The sequence below is a fragment of the Falco rusticolus genome, chromosome 6, assembly GCF_015220075.1.
Source record: "Falco rusticolus isolate bFalRus1 chromosome 6, bFalRus1.pri, whole genome shotgun sequence".
NCBI lineage: Eukaryota > Metazoa > Chordata > Aves > Falconiformes > Falconidae > Falco > Falco rusticolus.
Window position 1 is genome coordinate 56827716 of NC_051192.1, and position 26281 is coordinate 56853996.

General features: G+C 42.5%; 1 protein-coding gene across 13 annotated transcripts in view; it reads left to right on the top strand.

The window, feature by feature from the left end:
- The window catches only part of PUM2 (pumilio RNA binding family member 2), a 73631-nt gene extending 60837 nt beyond the window's left edge, over positions 1–12794 (top strand). For 8 of the 13 annotated variants that reach the window (XM_037392804.1, XM_037392805.1, XM_037392808.1 and 5 more), the window contains 8 exons: positions 2307–2574; positions 3132–3261; positions 5258–5392; positions 5655–5792; positions 7462–7587; positions 8512–8633; positions 9915–10107; positions 10805–12794. In XM_037392804.1, the coding sequence (XP_037248701.1) occupies positions 2307–2574; positions 3132–3261; positions 5258–5392; positions 5655–5792; positions 7462–7587; positions 8512–8633; positions 9915–10107; positions 10805–10936 (1244 nt within the window). In that variant the 3' untranslated portion in view covers positions 10937–12794. The other 5 variants (XM_037392809.1, XM_037392811.1, XM_037392815.1 and 2 more) reach the window with 2 other exon arrangements.
- Positions 12795–26281: the final 13487 nt, after the last annotated feature.

Genomic DNA, 26281 nt, shown 5'->3' on the forward strand with positions numbered 1-26281 from the left:
AAGAGCCTCCCAGTTGCAGCATAGTCATCTAGTTGTCTTAGAAGACTTAAAAAGGAATCATTCCCAAATCAGACTGAAGAAAGGCTTGATAATCTTGAGTGTGAAATGTATATGTGCAGTTCTACTACACATATATAGCATGTTAAAAACTACAAAGTTTCTTAATTTCTGGTTTAAGTGCTGGATAAATTTAATTTATACTTGCATGAAAACTCAGTTAAAGAAAAAAAAAAGCAAAGCTGAAACTATTCCTGATACAGTCATGGAACTGCACATGTGAATGCTAATTAAAGCCATGCAGTTTGTGAACATATAATCAAAACTATTAGTTTCTGGCACAGAATTGAACATGTGATCAGTGGAGTAATAGAGATGCTACGACAGGAAAGTAGCCTGTAACACTTCCTTTTGAACGGACTTTGCTGCCCTCTCGTGGTATTAAATAGTGTTACTACACAGCATTTACGGGGAAGCTAAGACTTCATTCATATATTTAAGAAATCTAGCTGAGAAATACCATAATTTCAGGTGCATAACTTTTTGTTCTTTAGAAGGCTGTTCCTAGAAGAGAAGTGACCATAGAACATCACTGTCCATACTGCTTCACCTGCAGAATATTGGGATTCTTTTTTCTTTTTGTATTTTAGTGTCATGTTGCTGTCAGGTCTTTTCTGGAAATAGTGATTGTCAGTGGAAACTAAAAATGATAGTTTAAAAAAAACCTTGATTTTTATGGCTGTAAAGAATTAAATGACTTTAATTTCAAGGAAAATGTAGCAGTTTTTAAAAGGTATTGCGGGGCATAAAGTATTTACTGATTTTTACACTGAATTTTGAAAACTAATTGTAAAATAAATACTAATTATTTCTATTTTAGGGCATAATCCTACACAATGCATAAACGTGATGCTTGATATGTCTTGCAGAGCACTAACATCTTAGATTCTGGTATAGTAATTTTGACCTTTCAAAATAGATACTTTACTATTAATACATTACCAGCCCACTGTAACACTGTTGTTGCCTGGCCTTATAAATACTTGGAACCAAAAGAAGGCTTGGCTGGGGCACTGTCAGCTGATTTTTATTTTTTTTTTAATTAATTTTGTAATAGAGCACCATTCAAACAGCACATACTGCAATTTGTTTTAAATTCAAATGTAGATACTTCCTCTGTTGACTTTGAAAGGGCTTTCAGTTACTGTGTCACTTTCTAGATAGGGAAACTGAAAATGCTTTCCTTCTCTAATTCATACTTGATAATTTTAGGGGTTTTGTTTAAGTAGTAGAGTTGAGGTTTCTAGGTGGGAATTGTCTTTGAGGATTTCTGCTTGTAATATAGTTAGCAGTATCCCTTTTAAAATCATTCTGTAGTTGGGAAAGATGCTTTGTTTGCATGCTGTTTGTGATAATTGTTGCCTGTTGTAAAATAGAGGGGAGAGAGGGCTGTTGGAGGAGATGAGTGACATAAACTGATTAGAGAGCAATATATGAGGAGAAATTCACAGGACTGAGATGATGATAGCTGTAGATGGAATCCTAGCAAAAAGGAGTAGAACCTAAACATAGGAAGGCAATTTAGTTCTTAGAAAGTAAGGGAAGACAGAGTGTAGTGACAGTGAATGTTTTCACAGCAAGGAAAAGACTTATGTTCCTAAAAGTAACTTTATATCTTTGGGTGGTTTAGAATTAAGTAGAGCATTCTTAGTTACCTGGTTTGAAATTTGACATATTTAGTGCTTACAAGAGGTACCAGATTAAAGCCTGGGATGCTGAAGTCATCAAATATCCTGCAGAACAGGTACAGCACGGCAAGAGGCACCATGTGTGTCTCCCCAAAAATGCCCTTTCACCCTGTAAGTTGGAAAGGTACCTCAGTAGGGACTGAAGGGTAGTTCAGATTTCATGGTCTATTTTGAAACAATTGGCTAACTTTGAGACTACTAACAAAGGTGTGAGTATTACTTATGAAGTGGAAATCTGCCCACTAAGCTAAGGCCCACCCAGTTCTAAGGTTTCTGTAACTCTGAGTGGGTGCTCACTTTACCTGCTTTGTTATATTATTCTAATGGCGTTTCTTTCCCTGGTGCCCTTCACATAAAATAAAAATGAGGAGGAGAATGGTTTTATTATATTGGAAGATAAAGCTATCTAACTTTTCCAACCATAATGAGGTAAATATAAACAACAAGACAACACCGTTGTTTTCTTTGGCTCCAGGGTGTATCCGTAGTTCTAGTACACTTACTGTTTTGCTGTTGCTTACTTTCCTTATGGCTTTTACTGACAGAACTGCTTCCTTGTAGGAGGACTGACAAATGGTAGTGGTCGCTATATTTCTGCAGCACCTGGAGCCGAAGCAAAGTATCGCAGTGCAGCAAGTACCTCCAGTCTTTTTAGCTCCACCAGTCAGCTCTTCCCTCCTTCACGCCTTCGTTACAGTAGGTCTGATATTATGCCTTCTGGACGTAGTCGATTGCTGGAAGATTTCAGAAACAATCGTTTCCCTAATCTTCAATTAAGAGACCTTGTTGGACATATTGTTGAATTTTCCCAAGACCAGCATGGTTCTAGGTAATTATAGTGAAGTTAATAACTTAATAATGTTTTACTGTTTTGATATTGTTATATTAACATCAGACATTTGAATGAGCTGATAGTCATCTTAATACAAAGCATGCCATTAATTGGCACACATGCTCTTACACTGACCTTTTCCTTCTCTAGGAAATTTCATTATAAAACTAGTATAAATTTAGCTGCTTGTGGAAGTTTTCAGTGTTGAAGCAGCCTTATAACTAGACTTGTAAACTAGTATTTAGGTATGAAAAAGAGGTTGATTAAGAAAACAAAATATCTGGCATCTGGAATGTAAAACTTTTTTCAGCAATACATCATCAGGTACTTAGCTATTGTTATTCTTTTCATCTTTAATCCTTTTCAAATGAAAGTTTTTAAGTATAATTTTACTAAAATGTATAGTTTTATACGCAAAGGCACTACTTTCATTTTAATAAGTTTTATAAGGGTTGAATACTTGCTTTAGAATTTTGAGGTGTCTCATTGAAATAGTGTTTGAGAGGTTTTCCTGTTGTTTATGTAAAGCATAATGTACCTTTTTTTGCACTTAGATTTATACAGCAAAAGCTGGAGCGAGCTACTCCAGCTGAGCGCCAGATGGTATTTAATGAGATCCTGCAAGCAGCGTATCAGTTGATGACTGATGTGTTTGGAAACTATGTAATACAGAAGTTCTTTGAGGTAAGCGTAACACTAAGTGTATGAACAGAAATGCAAATGAAATGCTGTAAAATCTGATTAAATGTAACTTTTTTCTTAACATCATAGTAGAATTCTACTGGACTTTCACCACCAAACCCAGGCGTGTAAGACTGCACACATGTTTTCTGTTCTGTATCCTCTTGGTTTTTTTATTTGTAACAGGCAAACAGGCACAGTTGCTCTTTACATTGGTGGTACATACATTGGTGAACATTGATGAATGTACAGGCTGCACACTCAGGCTTTGCAAGCCTTTTAGAGTAATTTACAGAGTCTTTTAGCAGATGATAGTGAACATAAAGATTTGAAGGATGATACTTATTGTTTCCTGCATCCTGGTAAAAAGTGGGTCTCTAAGAAGCGCTTGCACCCAAAATAAATAGCGGTGTGAACTTTGTCGAGTGCTGTATATGAAGAAACACATGTATTGGGGTGGAAAAACTTTGAGGAAGGGATGTCATAACATACATCCAATATTACGGGAACTAGTATTTAAAACAGCTTTGGATTTTGTTAAGAACTATGGGGTGGAAAAAAAAAAAGGCCTTATCAAAGAGTTACAAGATTTGATTTGCTGAGAGGAGAATAAGCAATACCTGTGTCCTAGAAAAAGTTACATGTAGGAAAGATATCTGGCTTAGTGTACTTTAAATCAGGGAGCTTGTCGAAGTATCAGGGTGGATAGAAGGTGAAGCTGGAAAACATTCATTAAGAAATAAGATGGTTGCTGTAAACAAAAATGTAGTTTTTAAGGAATAATCTATGAAACAATGTGATTACTTTTTTTTTTTTTTTTTTTGCTTGATGCTCTTTTTTTACAAATCAGAATACCTTCTGAAAAGCCTGGCTGACATATGGTAAGATCTTGATCTTGTTCAAGGGTCATCAGGTGCTGGTTTTTTCCATAATGTTAGGTTGGATGGTTACATAGATAATCATTCAGTTGAGTGTTTTCATCTTAATTCTGCGGAAGAGTTCTCAAGAAAAAGTGCAGTAGGCCTTAGGTGTAGTAAAGGACTTGGCTCATTATTTAAGTAGGAAGGCAAAGTTGTTTGAGTTTTCTTCAGAGTCTTGGATGACTACAGATGTCGGATTTGGGAGTTCTCAGCAGTGCTGTGTGAATATTGCTGGTGCTACCCAGTTGGTTGTCCAGCTGATTGCTTCTGTGTTGTCTCTTGTACTGTGCCAACTCAGGATCTTACATGGGGATCTGGGAACAGGATTATGTGTATTATTATGAAGCTCAACTGGCTTTACTCTGCTCAACAGGGAGCAGCACAGGAGGCTGTAGTAGCACTGTGGAAGGAATAACATGGGCAGGAACTAGCTACTGCTGAAGGACATTGGTTGGGTTACACTAATGCAGCCAGTGTTCAAAAACATTTTGACTTTGGTCTGCAGAGCCCAAGCATTTCTAAATTTCTTGAAGTGCCCATGGTCAGAATCATCATTCAAGCCATGTAAAGTTTGAAGTAGCTTCTTGGTAAATTCAGGGGTTGAAATCTGCTTCCCCCGCCCCCTCCTGTTACAGCTTGCTTACTGTATACAAGATGTAATATACACTGACCAGTACGAATTTGAGATAATCAGAGAAAAACAGATTTGAATTAGTATTTTATAGTAATCTGCAATTAATTTGCCTGGTATAATTTGTCTAAATAAGTGGGTTATTGCACTTAAATATTCCTACAAACAGAGAAGTATAAACTACTTCAGTTTCTTCTGTTGTCTTTCAAGGTCATGCATTTGATAGCACGTATGCGACTGGAATGTGGAATATTACAAAATGTTGCATTTAGAAAATAAAAGCTTCTGGTAAATGCACCTACCAGAAGTACAAAGGGAAAAATCATTCAAGGCACACAGTAAACATGAAATATATCATGAAAGTACTTACTCTGACATGTAAACTCCAGCATGCTGCACTATGTCTTCACTTGTTAACAGCATTTTATTTTATTTTATTTTTTTTCAGTTTGGAAGCCTGGATCAAAAGTTAGCCCTGGCAACACGCATACGTGGTCATGTTCTGCCATTAGCCCTACAGATGTATGGTTGTCGTGTTATTCAGAAAGCACTTGAGTCAATCTCGCCTGACCAGCAGGTAATTGTAAGTTAGAGCAATACTTTTTTTATTTTATTTCTTTTTATTACATCAGTCTTTTTACTTGTTTAAGTTGTTGATCCTTTCCTTCATTATGAAATGCCCTAGGGACTAAAATAGTTGTTTAAATTAAAATTAAAATGTTGACGTACAGAAGTAAACCACCAGTGTATATGAAGATTGGATAGTTAGGATGAAATGGAATATTCTTTTGAGGGTGAGGAAGAATCATTGTAAAGACAAGGATAATTTTTTTTTTTGTCTTCAGAATGAAATGGTGAAGGAGTTGGATGGCCATGTTCTGAAATGTGTGAAAGATCAAAATGGAAACCATGTTGTACAAAAATGTATTGAGTGTGTTCAACCCCAGTCGCTCCAGTTCATCATTGACGCGTTCAAAGGACAGGTAATGTCAGCAGTTCATTTCCTTTCCTCTTCTGTAGGGTTGCTTTGATTTGCAGATCTTTTTCCATCATTTGCCTGTACAATATAGTGTTTGGCACATTGTCAGCTTGTTTTAAGTAGGATAAAAAAGGGATGATAAAATGGAAAAGCGGTTGAAGAGACAGTTAACATGCTGTAAAAAGATGAATCTGTTGGAGATGGGGCTCTAGAAAGACCTGTTTGGATGTATTATAAATACGTACGAGGTATTTGGCTTAAGGCCAGGCTTTCTGTTTGAGTTTTGTGATACACCATTTCAGATTTCCTTTATAACTTTTAACATTGCCGTTTTTGACATAACAATAAAGTATCTGCTCTCTAGCATATACTTTTTCATTAAAATTTCCATTTTCCATTGGTTATGTTGCAAGTCTCTTTCAGCGTTTCCCAATCAGTGTCTGTCATTAAGGAAATACTTTGAAGAAATCTACTAATCTGTTTCCTACATATGAGCTAGTGTTAAGTGAAGGGTGGTGGTGGTATTTGTTTGTTTAAGGTTGGGGTTTTTGTTCTGTTTCCAAAAAAATTATTAATAAAAGGTTGATACTGTGCTGCAGGCTAAAGAATATGCTGCAGCTAAATAAGATTTTAATATTCTGAGACAAACGTATACTTTTATAGTCTTAAGAATTGTAAAAATCTCACTAACTTGGCTGTGTTAACTAAATTTTACTTTAATGGATGGCCAAACGTATTTCTGAACAAAATCTACAATACCCTTCTCTCACATTTTACACAACAGCAATACCTGAATTATTGTTATACATAGTAATAAATGGCATGCCAAGGTTTCTAGCATCAGGTCTTTCTAGATCAAAGGGTATAGGGGTAGATGAGATGCAGTTTCTAAACTGTAAATACAGCCTTTTGACTAAAATGTGACTCTCTTTACTAGACATCCACCCTCAGCTCCAAGTAATTATATATAAAAAAATACCAGCTAATCTGAAGTGGCAAATGAAAAATAATAGGCTTTAGTCACGTCATATAATAATATGTATCTTTTTCACCTGCCTGCCTGCATAGTTTGGATCACTGTCTAGTCAGACAAGATTGTGTGTTCAGTTCTGACCAACACTGCCTCTTAAACCTTCTGAATTAATCCCCAAAACACAAACCTGGCTTCTGGAGAAGCAAACAAAAGGAATAAGCAAGATTTTGACTGTATGTTTTGAATACTTATTTACAAACTCTGTATCTGTAACAGGAAGACTGTCGTATATGCTAGAATGTGAAATTAGTGACAAATCAGCCGTAATAATTGAACTTTTTTTTAAATGAATTTCAAAATCTTAACATTTGAAGATGAAGTACTAAGTACAAAGAAAAGCTTGAAAGGTGAACAGTGCTTAACTAAGGGTCATACTTCCAGGCTTTCCTTTACAGATAAATAGGCTAGAAATACTCTAATGAAAACCTGAGTTCTTAGTTATATAATTACTGGAATCCTTGACACACAAAAACCTGCATTTTCATTGTTTCTCAGCTTCTCCTGGAGGTGGAATTCTGATACTGGAAGGCAAATTTTTTTTTATAGTAGTTGACATGTTCAGTTCCATTTCAGACATTTGAATATTACTATCTCTGTAAACTTCAGTTGGTTTAACTTCAGTTTGCAATCCTATTTTAAGGTATTTGTACTTTCAACTCATCCATATGGTTGTAGAGTAATTCAGCGCATTCTGGAACACTGTACTGCTGAGCAGACTTTGCCAATCTTAGAGGAACTGCATCAACACACAGAACAACTGGTGCAGGTTAGTGTGTGTATTAATTTTTTAATGTGTTGCAGAGCTTTTTTTGTTGTCATAATTTATTCCTGTTTCTTAGTTTAAGAAATAGTTTAAATGCGTTTGCCTCTTTAGTTTTTTAGACATTGATTTTTTGTTTTTCTTTCCTTCCATAGTTTTAATGAAAATGAATTTGGAAGTTGGGAGGCAAAGAAGATATAAAAAGCCTTTTTCTTACACTTTTGACTGTAGCTTCGGATACACATTGTAAATGCACATAATTAGTGTAGTTATTGCAAAGATTGCCTTTCTGTAGTTAATTTACTCAGATGTCCTTTAGATAACGTCTGATGTCTAAATACAAATACATTGTCAGAAATACAAATGTTGCATATTCTTACGCAGAAAGGGCATCTTTTCTAAAAGAAGGTAAAAGACCTTACACAACATGATTTCCTGTCATGGTCTCAGACAAACAAAATGTGTGCCACAAATGGCTTTGAAGTAGAACCAGTTTTAAAATACTGGAAGGGACTTGGTGTTCGTAGGAATTTCTACAAACAAAAAGCCTTTTGCTGCATATTTACAGTCTAGTTTATTTCTCAGTGGTTTCTTGTATATGCAAGTCTACTTAAAACATACTGTCTTGAGGAACTGAAGTTCAGGGAGATATTAGGGCTGTTAAAGAATGATCTTAATTTTGAGGACTTCTTTCTTTAAGAAAAAAGGTAGTCTACAAAAATGCTGGGTTTATAGCTTATTTGCATGTAAATTTTGTGGCCCATTAATTCTTGATGCAATATTTCTTGCATCAATTTGTTTCTATAATGTTGACGTTATTATTGTATTTTTCCTTAAATCTGTGCGAAGAGTAATTTGAAAGTTTATACAAAAGCTATATGGATTACTTGGTGTGAACACAAAAGAAAATTGAAGTCATCTTATTTTCAGGATCAATATGGAAATTACGTTATTCAACATGTACTGGAGCATGGTCGTCCTGAAGACAAGAGTAAAATAGTTTCAGAAATAAGAGGAAAAGTTCTAGCTCTGAGTCAGCACAAATTTGCCAGGTATTGCACAGCTGTCATATATTAAAGATCACTAACCTTTTAAAGTTGTAGTATTGTATTTTTTTGTGTTACAAAAAGGATAATGGTAGGTTTTTTTCTGTTGTGTAACTTGCCTCCTGAAATGTTGTGTTTTTATAAAGATGTACAGTAGTGGTATTTTTATACTAGATTTGGGAAAGGGAAGGGGGAAGTGCTGTTCTGTGGCAAACCAGAGAAGATTCCGTGGGTTAATGGGATGTTTTTTGTTCACCCTGTACAAGCACAGAGAATGAATTCCCAGTCTCCATGTGAGGATCCCCAGAGCCAGGTGAAAAGCTCTCCGACTTGCTTGATATGCTGATGGTTGTAAGCTGGGACTTCCTGACAGTCCTATCAATCAGTCCAGCCAAGCAATTTACAGATATAAAAAGGCTATCCTTAATAAGCCGTGATTCAGCCAGGCAAGGATTTTATGCATTAGGAAGTCTCAAAGGAGTTGCAGGAGTCTGTTGCCCCTGAACTGCTCTAAATTTAGAACCTAAAACTTATCCTTCAGCTTTTTGCTGAAATATAAGTTATGTGCCTTTTGCTAAAGCAAGCACACCTCGAAATGAATTCATCCTGGATGATCTAGTGAGACTAACCTTGTCGTCAACATTAAGTAGAAATGCGCTGCGATGTTATGGGGATATTTGTTTTAAAAATGGATTGTACGCAAACTAGCAAGTTTATCTGGACTTTTGTCTGTCCTGTTCGTAATCCTTTCCTTGGATCTTGCTTAATTTCTAAAGCGCAAATTTAGGACAAGAATCACTTTGTCTTATAAGCATTTATGGCCCTTCCAGCTTCTGAGATTTCTGGAAGGTCAGACTTCCTCTACAAAAAGAAATGCTTGACAGTATTTCTGATCTAGGCATGCTCCTGAAAAGCATCTTTATTCAAAAAGCAGAAAGCCTTGTTTCTGGCTTTCTCTGTTGTGTCTTAAAAAGGGCCCACAACAGAAATAGATGTACTAGAATACATCTGTAACCTGAGGTCCAGTATCTCCACTGTAGGTCCAGTGGAAAATCCCTCCTACAAGATAATAATTATCAGAAAATATATATATTTTTTTACATGAGGAGGAGTGTATAGTACTTCTTAATTCATCACGGACTAAAGATTTGGAAATCGGGACTTGATGCATTTACGGTGTTCTCTTTAGTGATGTTAAGACACTTGAACTATTCAGTGAAATTTTAAAATGCTACTTAAAAGAACATTACATCTTAAGTCACAGAATGCGTTTGTCTTATTTTTCAGCAATGTGGTAGAAAAATGTGTAACTCATGCTTCTCGTTCTGAAAGAGCTTTACTTATTGATGAGGTCTGTTGCCAGAATGATGGTCCTCATAGTGCCTTATACACCATGATGAAGGACCAGTATGCCAACTATGTTGTTCAGAAGATGATTGATATGGCTGAACCTGCTCAGCGGAAGATAATAATGCACAAGGTATATTTGTATATGGTTTTATTGGGTCAGAAAATATTATCTATACTAATATTTCTGCTAGAATACCTTTCCCTCTAGCTGTAAAACTCACTGGTTCTGTAATCTAGAACTTGATGTGTAAACACTGAATTCAGTGGAGCTTAATAAAGCACAATATATTCAGGTCATGGAGCAGTGAGCTAAAAATGTAAATCTACAGAAAAGTTTCAAAAGTTGGATTTCATATCCTCTCTTTATGCCAGGTTTTCTGTGAAGATACTACATTTTCATATAATAGAAGAAATACAGGTTTCTCTCTATTTGCTGGTTGCTGATACAAACCCATTCTGTATTTCCCCAAAAGAGAATCCCACACTTCCTAACATACAGGCACATTTTCTACTTAAGAATATCCAGGCATGGACAAAAGTGCTGTTGCCATAATTGCCCTGGGCTGTTTAATGCAGCATATTCCTGCAGGAGCTCTGCTTCCGCAGTCGCCAGGAAGGCGCTCCCACAAAATGGCGATCTCCCAGTTCCCGTGACTGGTATGTGAGTTGAGTCCAAATTGCCAGTTTTACATCTTTCCAGTAACTTAGAACGTTTTGAAATACAGGCTTCTGACATTTTTTTTTTTACATGGTGTTTTTACAGTGTAGTAACCGCTGCTTAAAATTTTTGAAGGGGGGGAGGTAAAATAACATGTTTCTTCTCACAGATTCGACCCCACATCACAACTCTGCGTAAATATACCTATGGCAAACACATTCTGGCCAAGCTGGAAAAGTATTACCTGAAGAACAGTGCTGATCTGGGGCCAATTGGTGGACCACCAAATGGGATGCTGTAAAAGACAAAAAGAAATGGAAGAAAAATTGAATTGTGAATGATCAAAACATACAACTTAACTATAAACGTTCTGATTTTTTTAAATCTATTTATTGACTTTGTTCATCCATTTGTAAAATTTTTATTCTTGTGTATATTTTTGGGAGTGAATTATTAAAAAAAAAAAGAAAAAAATATCTCCAGCCCTGATCCGGAGACCTATCAGATTGGATGGCTGGCAAAGCACAGAATGCCTGTATATGATGTAATTGTATCAAAATAGCTGTCACATATTTTGTAAATTTTTACCTTGTAAAGTCACTGAAATAGTTTTTAAAGGGAAAAAGTACAGTATTCTTTTAATACACTGGCTTGCAATCTGGTAGGTCTACCCAGCACCATAGCACAACAGGTTTATAGAGTTGTATATAGAATTAATCCTTATTTTTTCCCTTTTGTGTGAAGTCTTTTATACCAGATTAAAACTGATCAGATGCATAAACATTATTTAACATGTTGAAAAGTTAAGTTGTATTTTGGTGGTTCACAACATACTATCCAAATAATAAACTGGGCACAGCAATTTAAAGTAGGGAGTAACAAAACAATGGGAACTTCAAAATTAGCTTTCATGACTTGCTGTGGGTAAAGTTGTTTTTGGTTTTGGTTTTTTTTTTTAATGGTGCCCTAAGGTTTTCTCGATCAATGTATTAAAAATAAGTGCTGTATATACCTATATATTTAATTGTTGTACAAGGTAGAGGGATTAAAATGATGGTGGTGCTTCCATTCAGTACAATACACTGTTGGAAAAGGAGTGAACCCTGTATTAACTTTACAGTCAGTTTTACAATGCAGGAAGAGTAGAGATTTGTATTTTTTTATTTCGCATATAGAATTGTAAGGATTTGAAAGTGTTGAGCATTTATTTTGCTTTCTCACTGTAGATGCAAAAAAATAGGTATCGATGAAGAGAAAAGGGGCCACTGAAAAGTAAACTTGATAGCTCAACATTTAAGCATGATTGATTAAATATTCAGATAGCTTTTTTGCTTCCTATAAATATATGCATTGTATACGTGTAGTTAATAGGTGTAAGTTTACAGTTGGAAAACAAATCTCTTGTTTCGATGTTTATTACAAGCCTTGCTAATTTAGTAGTGATGCTTACCTTGGTTGTACAGATGTACATTTGTAAACCTCATGCTGTAAATGTAATTTGTTTTACCCCTTTTTGGGACAAAAATTTGCATTTTAGTGTATATTCATATCCCCATTCCCTTTTCTCCCCCTGGCATATAGTGTTGTATAATATAAATTTATTTCAGCAAATCAAGAGTGATTTTTTTAAATTCTATCTTTATATGGTTTCAGAAATATGAACCGGCTTTCTTTTTATCTATTGTGAGAAACATTATGTTTTGTTTATAACATAGCTGTTGATTCTGTTAATATGGACACTTTGGGAAATCAGTCTGTTCAAATTTGAAGTTGGGACAATAAGCATAGTAAGAAATGGACTGAAATACTCGGTTATCACAGAAACCAGTGCTTCTTCCATCTTAATAAATGTGGCATGATTTTTTTGTACAGAAGAGTACTGTATTTTTGAATAACCTTCTCCCAGCATAAAGCAAATATGTATGATACTGTCAATTTTTTTCTCTGGACATATGACATTGTAACAGTAACATAAAGATGATGTACATTTACAAGCGGCCTTATGTACATTTCCCAATGATCTTTTTAAGGCAGAATTGTGACCATATGTGTATAATTAAAATCCTTTTTAATCCTTTGCCTATGGAAATATTTTGGAAAAAGCTTACTTTGTATATTCAGTTTCTGAAAGATAAAGAAAGTGCTTTGTATGTGTTGAAGTAAGTATTTTGTGTAGAACATTCATTTTGGATGGCTTAACCTAAAAGTTTTGATCAACAAGATAGTTTGAAAACAAATGTCTCAAGCATTGATCAAATAAAGGCTGTTACGATAGGGGTCCGATCATGAGGAAAGAAAATGGTAGTGGCATAAACTTGTATAAGGAATTCTGTTGTTTTACTGTTTATAGCAGGTTTACTTAAATCTTATTAAAGCATACAACTGAGGCGCTACGTTTTCAAGGGTAGCGTTGAATCATTAATAGGCAAATGGGAAAGTTTGTTCTGGCCTACTTCCAGTTTTTGAATCTGTCATTTAGTGCCTGCATTAAGTGATATAGTAGGCCTAATTATTTTTAGTAGTAAGCACAATTCTAATCGCAGAGTAGTTTTTGCATACAGTTCACAAAATTCCTCTCAAGGTACAAGCCCTGTCGTTGGACCCAGAGCTTTCCCATAGTCACATAAAGGGTGACTTTCAAGCCCCTTCCTTGGACACGTTAGTTCTCAGTGACCATCTTCACCCTGTGTACAGATGCTGCATGTCGTAATGCGCAGAGCCAACATTCTCTTCAGCATGTAAGACGGTAAGTTAGGCTTTCAGGGATGTCCAGGCAGAAGCTGATGATGTCCCAGTACTTCGTCCCTGTAGCATTCGTGCCATGGTTGAATTTAAACAGTCCTATAACCATCATCCTCAGTGCTTTCAGTATCTTGAACATAATTTTCCACTTGCTTTCCAAAAATCATTTTGCACAAATTCTATCCAGGAACATGAAAATCACTGGGTTTCCTTTCAACTGTTTGATGCTTTGGGTAGAACCACTAGACTTTTTGCTCAAGTATTGCTTTTTGATATAGATTGTTTATGGACCAGTTCGATTAGGTTTGACTCCAGGTGGCTCGTATTGAATAATGTAATGTTCACATGTATATACTGTAAAAATCAAAATGTGTGAATAACATTGTGTGAAATATATCTGGTCTTGTGTTTTTCCTGTAGGAAACCAGCCGTTCTTTCTGTTCTTAGTTACGTGACTTGTCTGCTAGCCGTGGAGCTGCTCTTTGACCAGGTACTGATTTCTAGTGACCTGATGGTAATCAGTCAATGATCGAAGAACCCTGTATTGGATCGTTTAGTTTCCAGAGGCCAGTTCTGAGCAGTTAAACCTTTATCTTGTCTTACAAAAACATCTTCACCGATACGTAGCTAAGGCTACAGCTGATGGCAGTACGCCCCTGGATCCAGGATGAGTTTTGACCGTTTGAGAGGGCTAAGATTGTTACCTGTCTGTGGTGGTGGTGCATCCACACTTGCTTCTGTTACTGTCCAGGATTTTTTCAAAGGAACATTTTTAGCTTAAGATGTGGAGCGAAGTGGTCTGTCTGACTGCAGGGGAAGAGACTGCTTTTGGTGGTGGTAAAGTAACTCGCCGAAGTGGCTCCTTATGGACAGTACAGCCGTAATACTATTGCCTCTATCACTGACTACCAGATCCACTGATATTTTTTCATCAGAGTATGGGGAAGATTGAGGTTCCTGGGGTCATAATGTCTAGATGGTTTAGAGTTCTGATGGAGATTCAGAAACGGTTTTAATCATGCTTCTTCCCTCTGCTCTAAGGAACAGGCTTAGGATGCGCTGCGTAGTAGCACGGTAATGGGGTTGATCTGTTGGTCAGTTTTGGCCCATGAGAAAATTTGTTCAACATCCTAGTAACTGGGAAAACAGGTAAACAGTGAGGTTACAAAAACTCCCACCATGTTAGGAACAATTGCAAAAACATTTTAAGATGTAGTGACTGGTCATTAAAATTGCAGGTTGCACATATGTCATGGACCTGTGGAGGAAGCGCAGTGCTAGCTCCACAGAAAAGCTATCCGCTACTGAGCGGTTGCAGTCAGGGCAGCTGCAGTGCTCTAATGCTGGGTTTTACACAGAGAATGGTCGCTGGTCATGGTGTATCCTGGGAGTGGGCAGTTTGGGGGCTTTGTTCAGTGATGATGTAGTTCTGTGTTGCTGCTTGAGGAAGGAAATGGAAAAAACAGATGCTGTAGCTGATCTCAGCTGTCCCAGCCCTTGTCCCCAGCCCACAGCAAGGCAGGAGCATCTGTCCGTTAACACAGTGGTTCACATAGTACCAAGCTACTACTGGTAGCGCTTGAAGCAAGCCTAAGATCTCATCAGTCTTGTGGGCAACACTGATATTTCAATGAATGTGTGCTACAGGCACTGCCTGAAGAATTTCCTGCGATTGTAGACCGTGCCAGGAACACTCGGGAGATGCTATATGTGCCCAGAGACAGATGGTTCAGGCACCTCTTGGCTTGGGGCTGAGGAAGTGTGGTTCCTGTCAAGGACAGCATATCCCTCTCGGGGCCTTGCTTGGTTCCTCGAGCGTTAGCACACAGAATTGGGCTGAGGAGGTTTGGGAGAATGTAACAAATGCAGATCCTGCTGTCCAGGAAGGAACAATTTGATGCTGCAGAATGAGCCTGGGGTGTCGGCGCTCCTGTGTGACCCTGCAGCCCAGGCCCCCGCCGCTCCATCGTTGGAAGCGGTTGGAAACCAGCACCATTATCAGCGAAAGGCCAGTCACAGGTCACCTCCTCCCATATGGAAAGCATGAAAGGATGTCCATCAAGTGTTGATAGCACTCCAGAGCCAATACATTTGTATATACGATTATATATGTAATTATATATATACACAATACAATTTTCCCTGCTAGTACAGTGCCTGTGTTAAGGAAGCAACTGCCTCATCCAAGGGAGTGAACCAGAACCCAGCGTTACGTGTTCCTGCATGAAGGAAGCAAGGTGGTAAGTAGGATTGCAGCCCTGAACTCTAGGAGAGCTAACTTTGGCCTTTTAAGGACCTCCTTGGAGGATCCTATGGTTAAGGCTCTAGAAGGTATGTGCACCCAAGACAGCTGGCTAATATTCAAGCATCACTTCCTCCAGGCTCAAGACAGGTGCATTCCTATGAATAAAATATCAAGCAAAGGGAGCAGGAGACCTGCATGGATGAGCAAGGAGCTTCTGGCAAACATCAAACAAGAATGAAGTTTATGGGATGTGGAAAAAGGGACAAGCCACTTAAGAGGAATGTAGGGATGTTGTCTGAACATGCAGGGAGGTGACTGGGAAGGCTAAGTTCTGTATGGAATTAAATCTGGGTAGGGATGTCAAGGACAACAAGAAGGGCTTCAAATACATGACCAGGAAAAGGATGGCTCGGGAAAGCGGGGGGGCCACTGCTGAACGAGGTGGGTGCCCTGTGACGAAGGATGCAGAGGAGGCGGTTTCTGACTGCCGCCTTGCTTCAGTCTTTGCTGCTAAGGCCAGCCTTCAGGAATGCCAGACCCTGGAGACAAGAGAGAAAGGCTGGGGAAAGGAAAACTTTATCTTGCTCGAGGAGGATCACGTTAGAGGTTATTTAGGCAAACCTGACACCCTGATGTGATGCACCTGAGTGCTGAGGGAGCTGGCAGGTGTTATTGCCAAGCCACTCTCCATCATCTTTGAAAGGTCATGGAGGACAGGAGGAAAGCCACTGTCACTCCAGTCTTCAATAAGGGCAAGAAGGAGGACCCAGGAAACTACAGGCTGGTCAGCCTCACCTCCATCCCTGAAAAGGTGATGGAACAGCTCATCCTGGAGGTCATCTCCGAGCATGTGGAGGAAAAGGAGGTTATCAGGAGTAGTCAGCACGGATTCACCGAGGGGAAATGATGCCTGACCAAGCTAATAGCCTTCTATGATGGAATGACTGTCTGGGTAGACAAGGGGAGAGTGGTAGATGGTGTCTACCTTGACCTTATCAAGGCTTCTGACACTGTCTCCCATAACATCCCCATAGGTAAGCTCAGGCAGGGTGGGTTAGATGGGTGGACAGTGAGGTGGGTTGGGAACTGGCTGAATGGCAGAGCTCAGCGGGCTGTGATCAGTGGTGCAGGGTCTGGCTGGAGGCCTGTAGCTGGTGGTGCCCCCAGGGGGTCAGTGCTGAGTTGGCTCTTGTTCACCTTGGTCATCAGTGACCTGGGTGAAGGCACAGAGCGTACCCTCAGCGAGTTTGCTGATGATACCAAACTGGGACCAGTGGCTGATTCCCCAGAGGCTGCGCTGCCATTCAGCGAGACCTGGGCAGGCTGGAGAGCTGGGTGTGGAGGAACCTAATAAAGTTCAACAAAGGCAAGTGCAGGGTCCTGCACCTGGGGAAGAACAGCCCCATGCACCAGCACAGGCTGGGGCTGACCTGCTGGGAGGCAGCTCTGCGGGGAAGGACCTGGGAGCCCTTGTGCACAGCAAGTTGCCCATCAGCCAGCGGTGTGCCCTGGGGGCCAGCAAGCCCATGGGGTCCTGGGGGGCATGAGGAGGAGCGTGGCCAGCAGGTCCAGGGAGGTGATCCTCCCCCTCTGCTCTGCCCTGGTGAGGCTGCATCTGGAGTGCTGTGTCCAGTGCTGGGCTCCCAGTTCAAGAGAGACAGGGAACTGCTGGAGAGGGTCCAGCGGAGGGCTACAAAGTTGATGAGGGGACTGGAGCATGTCCCTGATGAGGAAAGGCTGAGAGAGCTGGGCCTCTCTAGCCTGGACAAGGCTGAGCGGGGACCTTACCAATGTCTACCAATATCTTAAGGGTGGGTGTCAAGAGGATGGGGCCAGGCTCTTTTCAGTGGTGCCCAGTGACAGGACAAGGGGCAACGGGCACAGACTGCAGCACAGGCAGCTCCACCTGAATGTGAGGAAGAACTTCTTTCCTCTGAGGGTGACAGAGCTCTGGGACAGGCTGCCCAGAGAGGCTGTGCAGTCTCCTTCCCTGGAGACATTCAAAACCCGCCTGGACATGATCCTGCACAGCCTGCTGTAGGTGAACCTGCTTTAGCAGGGGGTGGGACTAGGTGATCTCCAGAGGTCCCTTCCAACGACAACTATGCTGTGATTCTGGGAGTCTGTATTAAGTTTCAGAACACAAAGGCTATTAGGAAGCTACCACCCTGCATCAGGGGCAGAGAGCCAGTAGGGAAGCCCAAGCTCACAGGTTTACCCGAACTGCTGGTGTTCCTCAGTGAGGTGGTGCAGGACTGTTTCCTCCACGAGCCCTTCGGACAGAGCCTGCTCCTTTTGCATGCTAGCTCTGTGGTTAGGGAACTTGCCCAGCAAATGAGATGCTTGAATTAGTTTCCTTTTTCAGCCTCAGGGTTTTGAACCCGCCTCCCTTACTTCACAGGAATATGTCCTAACCGCAAGGAGCTGGGCGGGTTTACTTTCTACTCCTGAATTTGGGCTGGGCTTTTAGCACAGCTTGAACTATTCGTTGCGTCACGAACAGCACAAGATGGAGCATGACTCCTAAAGCGCGCAGGTGGGAGTGGGTAGGTTCCGCTCTTGAGATCCTTGTCTCCACCTTGATTCTCCCAGACTCACTTAATGCAAAATACATCTCGGGAGCAGCATTCCCCCATCATTAACAAATTGGAAAGACTCCAGAGGCTTTTTATACAGCAGCTGAAATGTAGGAAGACCTAAAGACCCTCATCATTTCATTAGTAAGAACGAGCATAGCAATAAAACGCTCACCCTCTCACCAGCCTTGGGGCACAAGTGGCCTTCTGCCTCTTCCTCCTCTCCTTGCACAGTCCCTACCCAACCCTGAAGTATCTAGATCTGCAAACAAGAGTCAGGGGCACAGTGCAGATGACAGCTGATGTACTAGACCATAGGACAGGGAGAAACCCCTCACTAAGCTGAGCTGGGCAGCACTAATGAGCTTCATTTGAGCTTAAGACCTGCCTGGAGGGTTCAGATTTCCTGGCAGCCTCGAAGCACCACAGCCCTTCCCCAGCTCGGCTGCTGGATCTTTTCCCGGCGGAGCCTAAGGCGGGCAGGGAGGGAGACAACCCTTCCCCGGCACAGCAGTGCCCGGTGGTGGAGGCTGTTTACGGCACACAGCCCGGCTGTCAGCTGGTCGCAAGGCAGGTTCATACGCTATGGTTTCACAAACACTTGCTTTGGTTGCTACCTACAGATCGTATCCACAGCAGCACAGAGCTGCCGTGGCATTCCACCACTGCAGAGGAATGTCACTGGTGGGGACTGGTGAGGAATTTTGGCCAAGCCTGCTGAAGTCCCTCTCCTTACAGGTCACGTTTGCCGTGCCCTCTCAGGCTGCAAGATCACATTCTGGTCTTGTCAAAGGGCTTTTCACAGTGTTATGGCAGCAGAGCTGTTTCAGGTGTCACATGAAGTAGGTCCCAAGATAAAGTAAGGTTCCCCAAAGATAAACAACTGCTTACTGAGGGCCAGTAGAAACTGCAGGAAAGGGGAATGTTATGGCAAGGGCAACACACAGGAAGGTGGTGGCAGAAAGCACCGGCCTGGCCAGTGACGGAGGTGACACCAGAAAGCACATTCACAACTATATTCTCTTCTCCCATGAGTGCAAATATAGGCACCCTATTCCTTGACTGCCTCAGGAGAAAAAGAAGTTAGAGATTCCCTGGTGGACACGAAGACCTCTCTTTCCTTGCCTGTGTAATCCTTATCTCCCTTTCTCTAAGAGCTGCAATACAGCATCAGAAAGTATTTGCAGTTCTCCCCTGCCAGGATCCATCCAGGAGGAGAGGTTTCAGGAGACCATCTTCTCATACAAGCTAGGATCTCAAGGAAGGGTTCAGCCCAGCTGCTTCTCTGTTGGGCTCAGGTCTGGTGAGCCTGCCTCAGTGCTGTTCCCAGCTCCACACCTTTGTATATGAACTGGCTTCCAGAGGCTGGTACAACAATCAGAGCAATTGCTCGTTAAGCAAGAATTACAGAGGGCTGAAGCTAGGCTTGAAGAACTGAGAATGGGCAAACTCAGTGCAAGCCACAGAACCAATTCCAATGCCCTGCATGGAGGGATGGGATGAATGGAGCAGAGTTTACTCCTGTCAGAGTGCCAGGCTATACACTGGTCTCATTCAACCGGGCCATTTGGCTCTTAAAAAGCCTTTTTGTTTGAAAACTGATGATCTTAAGTACTCCAAAATTCACATGATGTCTCCTATTTCCTTGAAATGTTATTGCGTCTCATGAGAACCAAGAGTCTGGTTATTCATCCCAGTTTGGGAATTGTACAAGCTCGCATCCTGCTGGGAAAGGGCCTCTCATCCACCCTGTCCTGCATGCCACCCCTTCCACACGTGGGGAACCAGAAGCCCAAAGATGTGACCAGGGTGTTAAAAGTCACCTGCTCTAAACTTCTGTGAAGTGCTGCACGGCTCCTGCTACCCGTTTCAAGAAGGGATACTCCCACCAGGGTCACGCAGCTACACTCCATCAGCAAGGCTACGGGGGAGACACCATCCCAGTTTAAACCCACTTCAGTTTAGGTGTAGACACTTCCATGCAGACACACTGGGAACAGATCCTGTTGCCTACGTGGGTATCTGGTGCCATTTGAGAGACTCCTGAGCATCCAAGACACCTTGACGGGGCAGGTGAACATCCCCTATGAGCTTGCCTCCGCCTGGCCTCTACCTTCTGCTCCAGAAGGGTATATAAGGTGGCACTGGACACCTTCATATAGACAATGGGTCTCTTCACCTAGAAGGTACCAGAAACCGATTTTTGTAAATCAGTGGTTAAAATGCAGGGGGGGAGGGAATAGGAGGCAGGAACAGGCCCAAAGGTTTGGTTGGGGTGGGAGTGAGAACAGCTCTATATTGCAGAATAGGATGGGACAAGAGGTGGAGAAACAAAGCATACACATCCACACACACATGCTCAAAGCTACTATAACCACCAAGTAATAATCATAATGACTCCTTGGATTATAAATACTGGGAGAAGGGGAAAGGGAAGAGAGAAGGAGCACCTTTGAAACCCAATGGTATCTTTAAAAAATAATAATAATAAAAAGACAACCTCTATGCACAGCAAAACCTTCATTCCAGGCCTTCCTGTGAAGGACAGCTGATTTCACAATCACCTAAAAAGAAATCAAACTTCAGAAAGGAAACAAAAAAGCGGAAAATATTAAGCAATTAAAATACCTGTATTCACCCTGCCAGCGTTAGTGCGGCTCAGAGTGGGGCAGGCAGCATGCACACAAAGCTTAAACCCAAGGTAAACCCCCAAGTCTCTCTTCCCCATAGACACGTAAGTCAGTGCTGCAGAAACCCACCCCACAGCCCAAATGAGGTTTCAGCCCGTGATCCCCTCGTCTCTTCCAGTTCCTCACCCATGTGTGTGTCCCCCTGTGCCCCCCTGCTCTCCTCCCTCTGGCCATGCACCCTGCCTCGCACCCCCAGGCAGATGTTCCTACGGTGATGGTTAATCACCAGTAAGGTGTGGGGATGGGCAGACAGCTCAAGCACAGCTTGCTCTGTCGCTGCTCCAGCCTTGCACCGGCTCCATTTCTGTGGCACAGGAGCACAAACCTACCTGGGGCGGGGGTTACACCAACCCCACTCCCAGGTGGGGTGACAGCAGGAGCTGGGCAAAGTTGTTCTCCTAATGAAGTCGTGAGAAGGTCCAGGATGAAGGATGAGACAGGATGGGTGGGGAATCAGTGGGTGAATCAACACTATGACAGCAAGGGCTGAAAGACGCTTGTACTGCCTGGAGGGATAGGGCAGTGGAGTGACTGCACACAGCCCTGAGACAGCTGATATCTGTGGAAATGGGTAACTGGCCTCGAAATGCTAAATGAGGGATGCTAATTACAGCAAGATGCTTCCTCTTGGTTAATCAGGAAGAAAACCTGTTTGTTATATCATATCAAATTCACAGCATAGTCTTGATTGGTAGCAAGAGTAAATGATAAAACCTTAAGTCATCCCCAGAGCAGCATTCCTCAAAGACCCTCAGTGAGTCTGGGTCCAGATCACATCAGCTTGATGAAAACAAAAAAAACCAATGGCATTTTTCACAATGTTGCACATGTCTGTTGTAGCCGGCAGTTACTGAAATTGAACCAAAGCCTCTGATGCAGCCTAACCCCGCTCTCACAACTGCTCTGCTACAGCATCTGCTTCTTCCAAGACCACATTTTTTTTGCATACATAGGAGTATTAAACCTGCTTTGACAGAATTCCTGGAGCTGTACATGCTTACTCAAAATCTCCACGTAGCAGAGACACCTAACCAAAGTCACTTGGCTATTTAAAAGTGATGGTGTTGAAGCCTACAGTTAACACGTTCCATGTGGACTGAATACTTCTATATGTTGGTTAAAACTCTTTAGTTTTCTTCTTCATTTGGAACTTTCAAACCAGCAGTATAGCACTAGTTTATGCAAAAACTGATAGCTAACTTCAAGAGTACATTGTATATTTGGTACAGTCAGAGAGAAACAGGCGCCACATCCCACAAGGAAAACTTTTATTAAAGTTTTCTGTGAGTTATTTGAGCATCCAGGAGCCTCTATAATAAACCAGGACAGTAAAGGAATACAGAGAGAAAATACAGGAGTTCTTTGATAAGAGATTATACCTCATTTGACCTGGAGTCTCCACCTCTCCCAAACAAATAATGGGTCTCTGTGGCACTGCCAGAGCCAGCTGTAGGATTAAAACTATACATACTTTTAGTCTCACAGCAGTCACTGAGGCACTAAAAAGGCTAAGTATCACAGCCCCTGCTTTGCTGGATGGCAGGCAGCTACAAAGGGTCCAACTTCTTGTCCACAGTTAGAGTATGTGCAGCTCAGGCATCCGACCTGTGAGTCTTGGTCTCAGCATTTCCTCAGTGGATGCACTGAGGAAAGTTCCCATCCCTCATGGCACCACAGGACTGATGGACCCCCCCCCCCCCCCTGCAAGAGCCAGGCTGGCTGTGAGAAAGTCAGCAGGTACCAAGCAGGGGATGCTGTGGAAATAGGGGGGCTCTGTCCTCCCTATGCTTCTTCCATTTTCTCCGAAGCTCTCGGAAGCAGCAGCTGCCCCTCTGTATGATCCTGGGAATCACGATACCCTTCTCCACACAGTCATTTTCATGCCAGGGCAAACCCCATTCTGTGCTCAAATTATTTAGGGTCACAGAGGTTGAGGGATCCTGCACTGCAAACCGGCGTTAGTCACTGCAAGCAGGTTGGCCTGAGCTAACCACATGGGTAAGTGAGTCATAGAAATGCAGGAGATTCTCTCCCTGGGCAAGGAAAAAAACCCCAAAAATAAGCGGTTCTTCAGGTGAGTGCTTTGAGAAAAACCTGCTTAGTCCACAAGTCCTGAGACTGATGGGCCAAAATTTTTGAATACTGAAAGCACAAGCTAGTATTACAGCAAAAGACCTCATTAGGAGAGACTTAGTCAGTCTTTTCTTGTGGGCAACATCCATGTAACTTTGGCCAAACCCCATGGAGGCTAATGGGAAACCCCTCCATAGATCTTGATGCACCAGGCCCCAAAATCCAGTTCTGAGGCTCTCTGTAATGAGCGTGCAGGATCCTACAAGGCCCTCACACGCAGCATCAAAGAAATGCAGCTGGGTTTATTACAGCTGTTTATGAAAACTATCACAAAAGTGGCATGCCACTGCCAGCTGGGCTTTTGCCAGAGGAAGCTCTGCTAAATTAGGTTGAGAAATATTCGGTTAGTGGCACAGATACATTTATATATAGTTTTCGGTGTTCACCCAGAAGTTCTCATTAGCAGGACACAGGCAAAGGGGATGGAGGAAAGGAAAAAAGCCACCAAATTCTTGGGAGAGGCAGCCAAGTTGTTTCAGTTGGTATCTGTAAAGCCAACACTGCTGCTACACTGACACTTGGACCATTAAACATTGCATTGTTTAAGCTGAAAAAAAACACCCTTGGAGTTTTTGCAGGAAGACTTATTCTTGTCCAAATAAGCAAGGTCATCTCTTCCATCAGAGCATTACATGGGGGAGAAGAAAGGAGATCAGAGCAGACAGCCCCTCAGGCTAACTTCACACTCCACACCTTGGGGTGGGCCCGGGGGGAGCCTCCTTCAGTCTCTCACTTCCTGGGAGTGAAAGCCAGGAGGCAGATGGTGTTGCTCAGAGATGTCTGACTCACTGCAAAGGCAGCTGGACAGAACAAGCAAAATCAGATACCACTGTGCAAGCATACTGGGTGGGTTCAGGTGATCCTGCTATAAATCACAGTCAGCATTTGAAAGGGTCAGAATCAATTATTTCTACATCAGTGCAAAAGGACATCCAAAACAAACTGCACAGGATTCACCAGGGCAAGGGAGGAGGCAGGAGGAGGGTTAATGTATTCTGTGCCACCCCCCTGAACAAAGAGTGACGGTCTGGGGACTCGACTCGGGGAGGGGACTGCAGTGTCTGGGCTCCCAGAAGATGAGCCAGCACAATGACTGGATGCCAAATGTTGCACGCTGGCAGACAAGCCTTTGGTAACTCAAGGCTGAAGGTCCAGGCTGCTTCCTCTGCAAACTTGTTCTTACACTTGGTATTGATTTAAGGAATGGGTGGATTGCTCTTTTGTTACTTCATGGAATTAGAAAGAGGAGGATGTGGTGTAAACCATGGGCAGTAGAGACACTGGCCAGAGGGACTTTAAAGGGAAAAGAGTAGAAAAGCTCTGGGCTAGCAGCAAATGAAACTTCGCAAACCTTCCTGGTCTCCACAGTCTCCAAACAGACCACCAGCCATATTGTCATAACCTCCTCCTGGCCCTTTCAAGAAACCAACCCTTCCTCTTCCACCCCCATGTTTTAGGCCACTGATCAAGACCTGTTGTTGCCAGCTCACCATTCTGAGGCACCATCCGTGGGAAAAACCCGGACACCAAAGGGAACATTGGTGACAGTACTTCAAGGCCTTACCAGACACCATCATTGTTGCGGGTGCATCTCCCACCTCGCTCCAACCACTTTCTGGGGCAGACTCGATCTGAATGCATTTAACTAAACCCTGTCACTGCCCCACGTGTCTGAGGGCACACTCTTTCTTCTCCATCCTGTTCAGTAACCACCACACAGATTCAGGTCTTTTACTCAAAGCCTTGCCTACACGTTGTAGCTGAGAAGTGAAACACATGAGGAGTTGTGGAGTTCTTATAAGCCCCCTTTAGTTAACTGAGCTACCAATTAGGGCGGGGAAAAAAAGAGTTTTCTCTCAGGCACAAAAGCAACAACAGAGAAAATGGCAATCATCAGCAGGGAAGCCAACTATCTGAAGTCAACCAGAGACCACATCCATTAGCAGTGAGCTGTCAACTCCCCGACCCAGCAGGCAGGCAACTGCCTGTACACTTAAAGCAATCTCAATATTTGCATATACTCTAACCTCCCACCGCGTGTTAGGGAACATACTCCCCTTCTGCATCCCAAGGTGTCAGGCTGTAACATTCTCAAACAAGTTTGTCCACAGGTGAAGTCACTGAGACGCAATGTGTGAACGTATCCAGCTTGATGCCACAGGTACGATCCAGCCTTTGTTAAGGAACAGGGAACAGGATCAGCTTTTTCTAACCCCACCCCATCTGGTCACAGCCCATTAATAAACCACCTAAGGACACATGGCACCAGACTTCAGGAGAAGAGGCAATCCTCTGCTCTACAGGCTCCACCGCAGCTGGTGGGCAAATGCAGGGTGAGGACACACGGTGATGATGGCCACATCCTCACACACTACTCTGGGTAGGTCCGACACCTGGAGAGCCAGGCAGGCACCTCCTGCCCCTGCACGATGCTCACATTCATTAGGGGATAAGGAACGATGGCTTCTGCTGCAGAACGCAGTGAAGAATGGTGGCGGTTGCCCAAAATCAACAGTTGCCATCCCTGCTCCCCCCTTGCCTCTGGTGGTGGCGGAAGCAGCCGGCTGGATTCCTCCCCAAGCTGTGTTTCCCCTCATCCCATGGCAGGACACAGTTCAAACCAGCCCCTTATCCCCAGGGAGGCTGAGTTCAATTGGGCTACACTGCTGGAAGCCCTTGATCCAGTTCTGGGAAATCCCCACAGCTCCACTGTACTGGGCAGAGGCAACCAACTCCTATCATCCCCTGAGCTCAGGGCTGCCAAGAAACTCCTTTCCATACAAGTCTCATCTGGCTTTTCAGCATGGAGCTCTTTTGACTAAAACCACAATACTTAGCATGCTTCAATGATCAAGCAGAGGGCACGGGAATGTCACTGAAAACACTTGGCTTCCAAATGCAGCATTGTTCTTCCCTTACCCCATTCACAGATCCTGACCAGAACATCCCGATCAAGCTCTAGCAAAGTTTTCCAGCAAATCCAGCAAGGAGTACCACAGCACTATTTGATCCATCATCTCCCTGAACACACACGAGCCCACACTTTACAGGAAACCCACACGTCGCACAAGCCCACCAGTGTCTCACCACTGCTCCCAGGAGCAGCCCTTGTGGAAGCATCTCCCCCCGCCTTCGTGGCTGCAGAGGTCCATCAGCCGCAGCCTTGGCCAAACCATCCTCCGTGACGCCACCATCAGCCGGGAAGGCTGGCCATGCCCGGCGCACGTTTCCCGATGCCCACTGATGCCACGGCAGCTGGA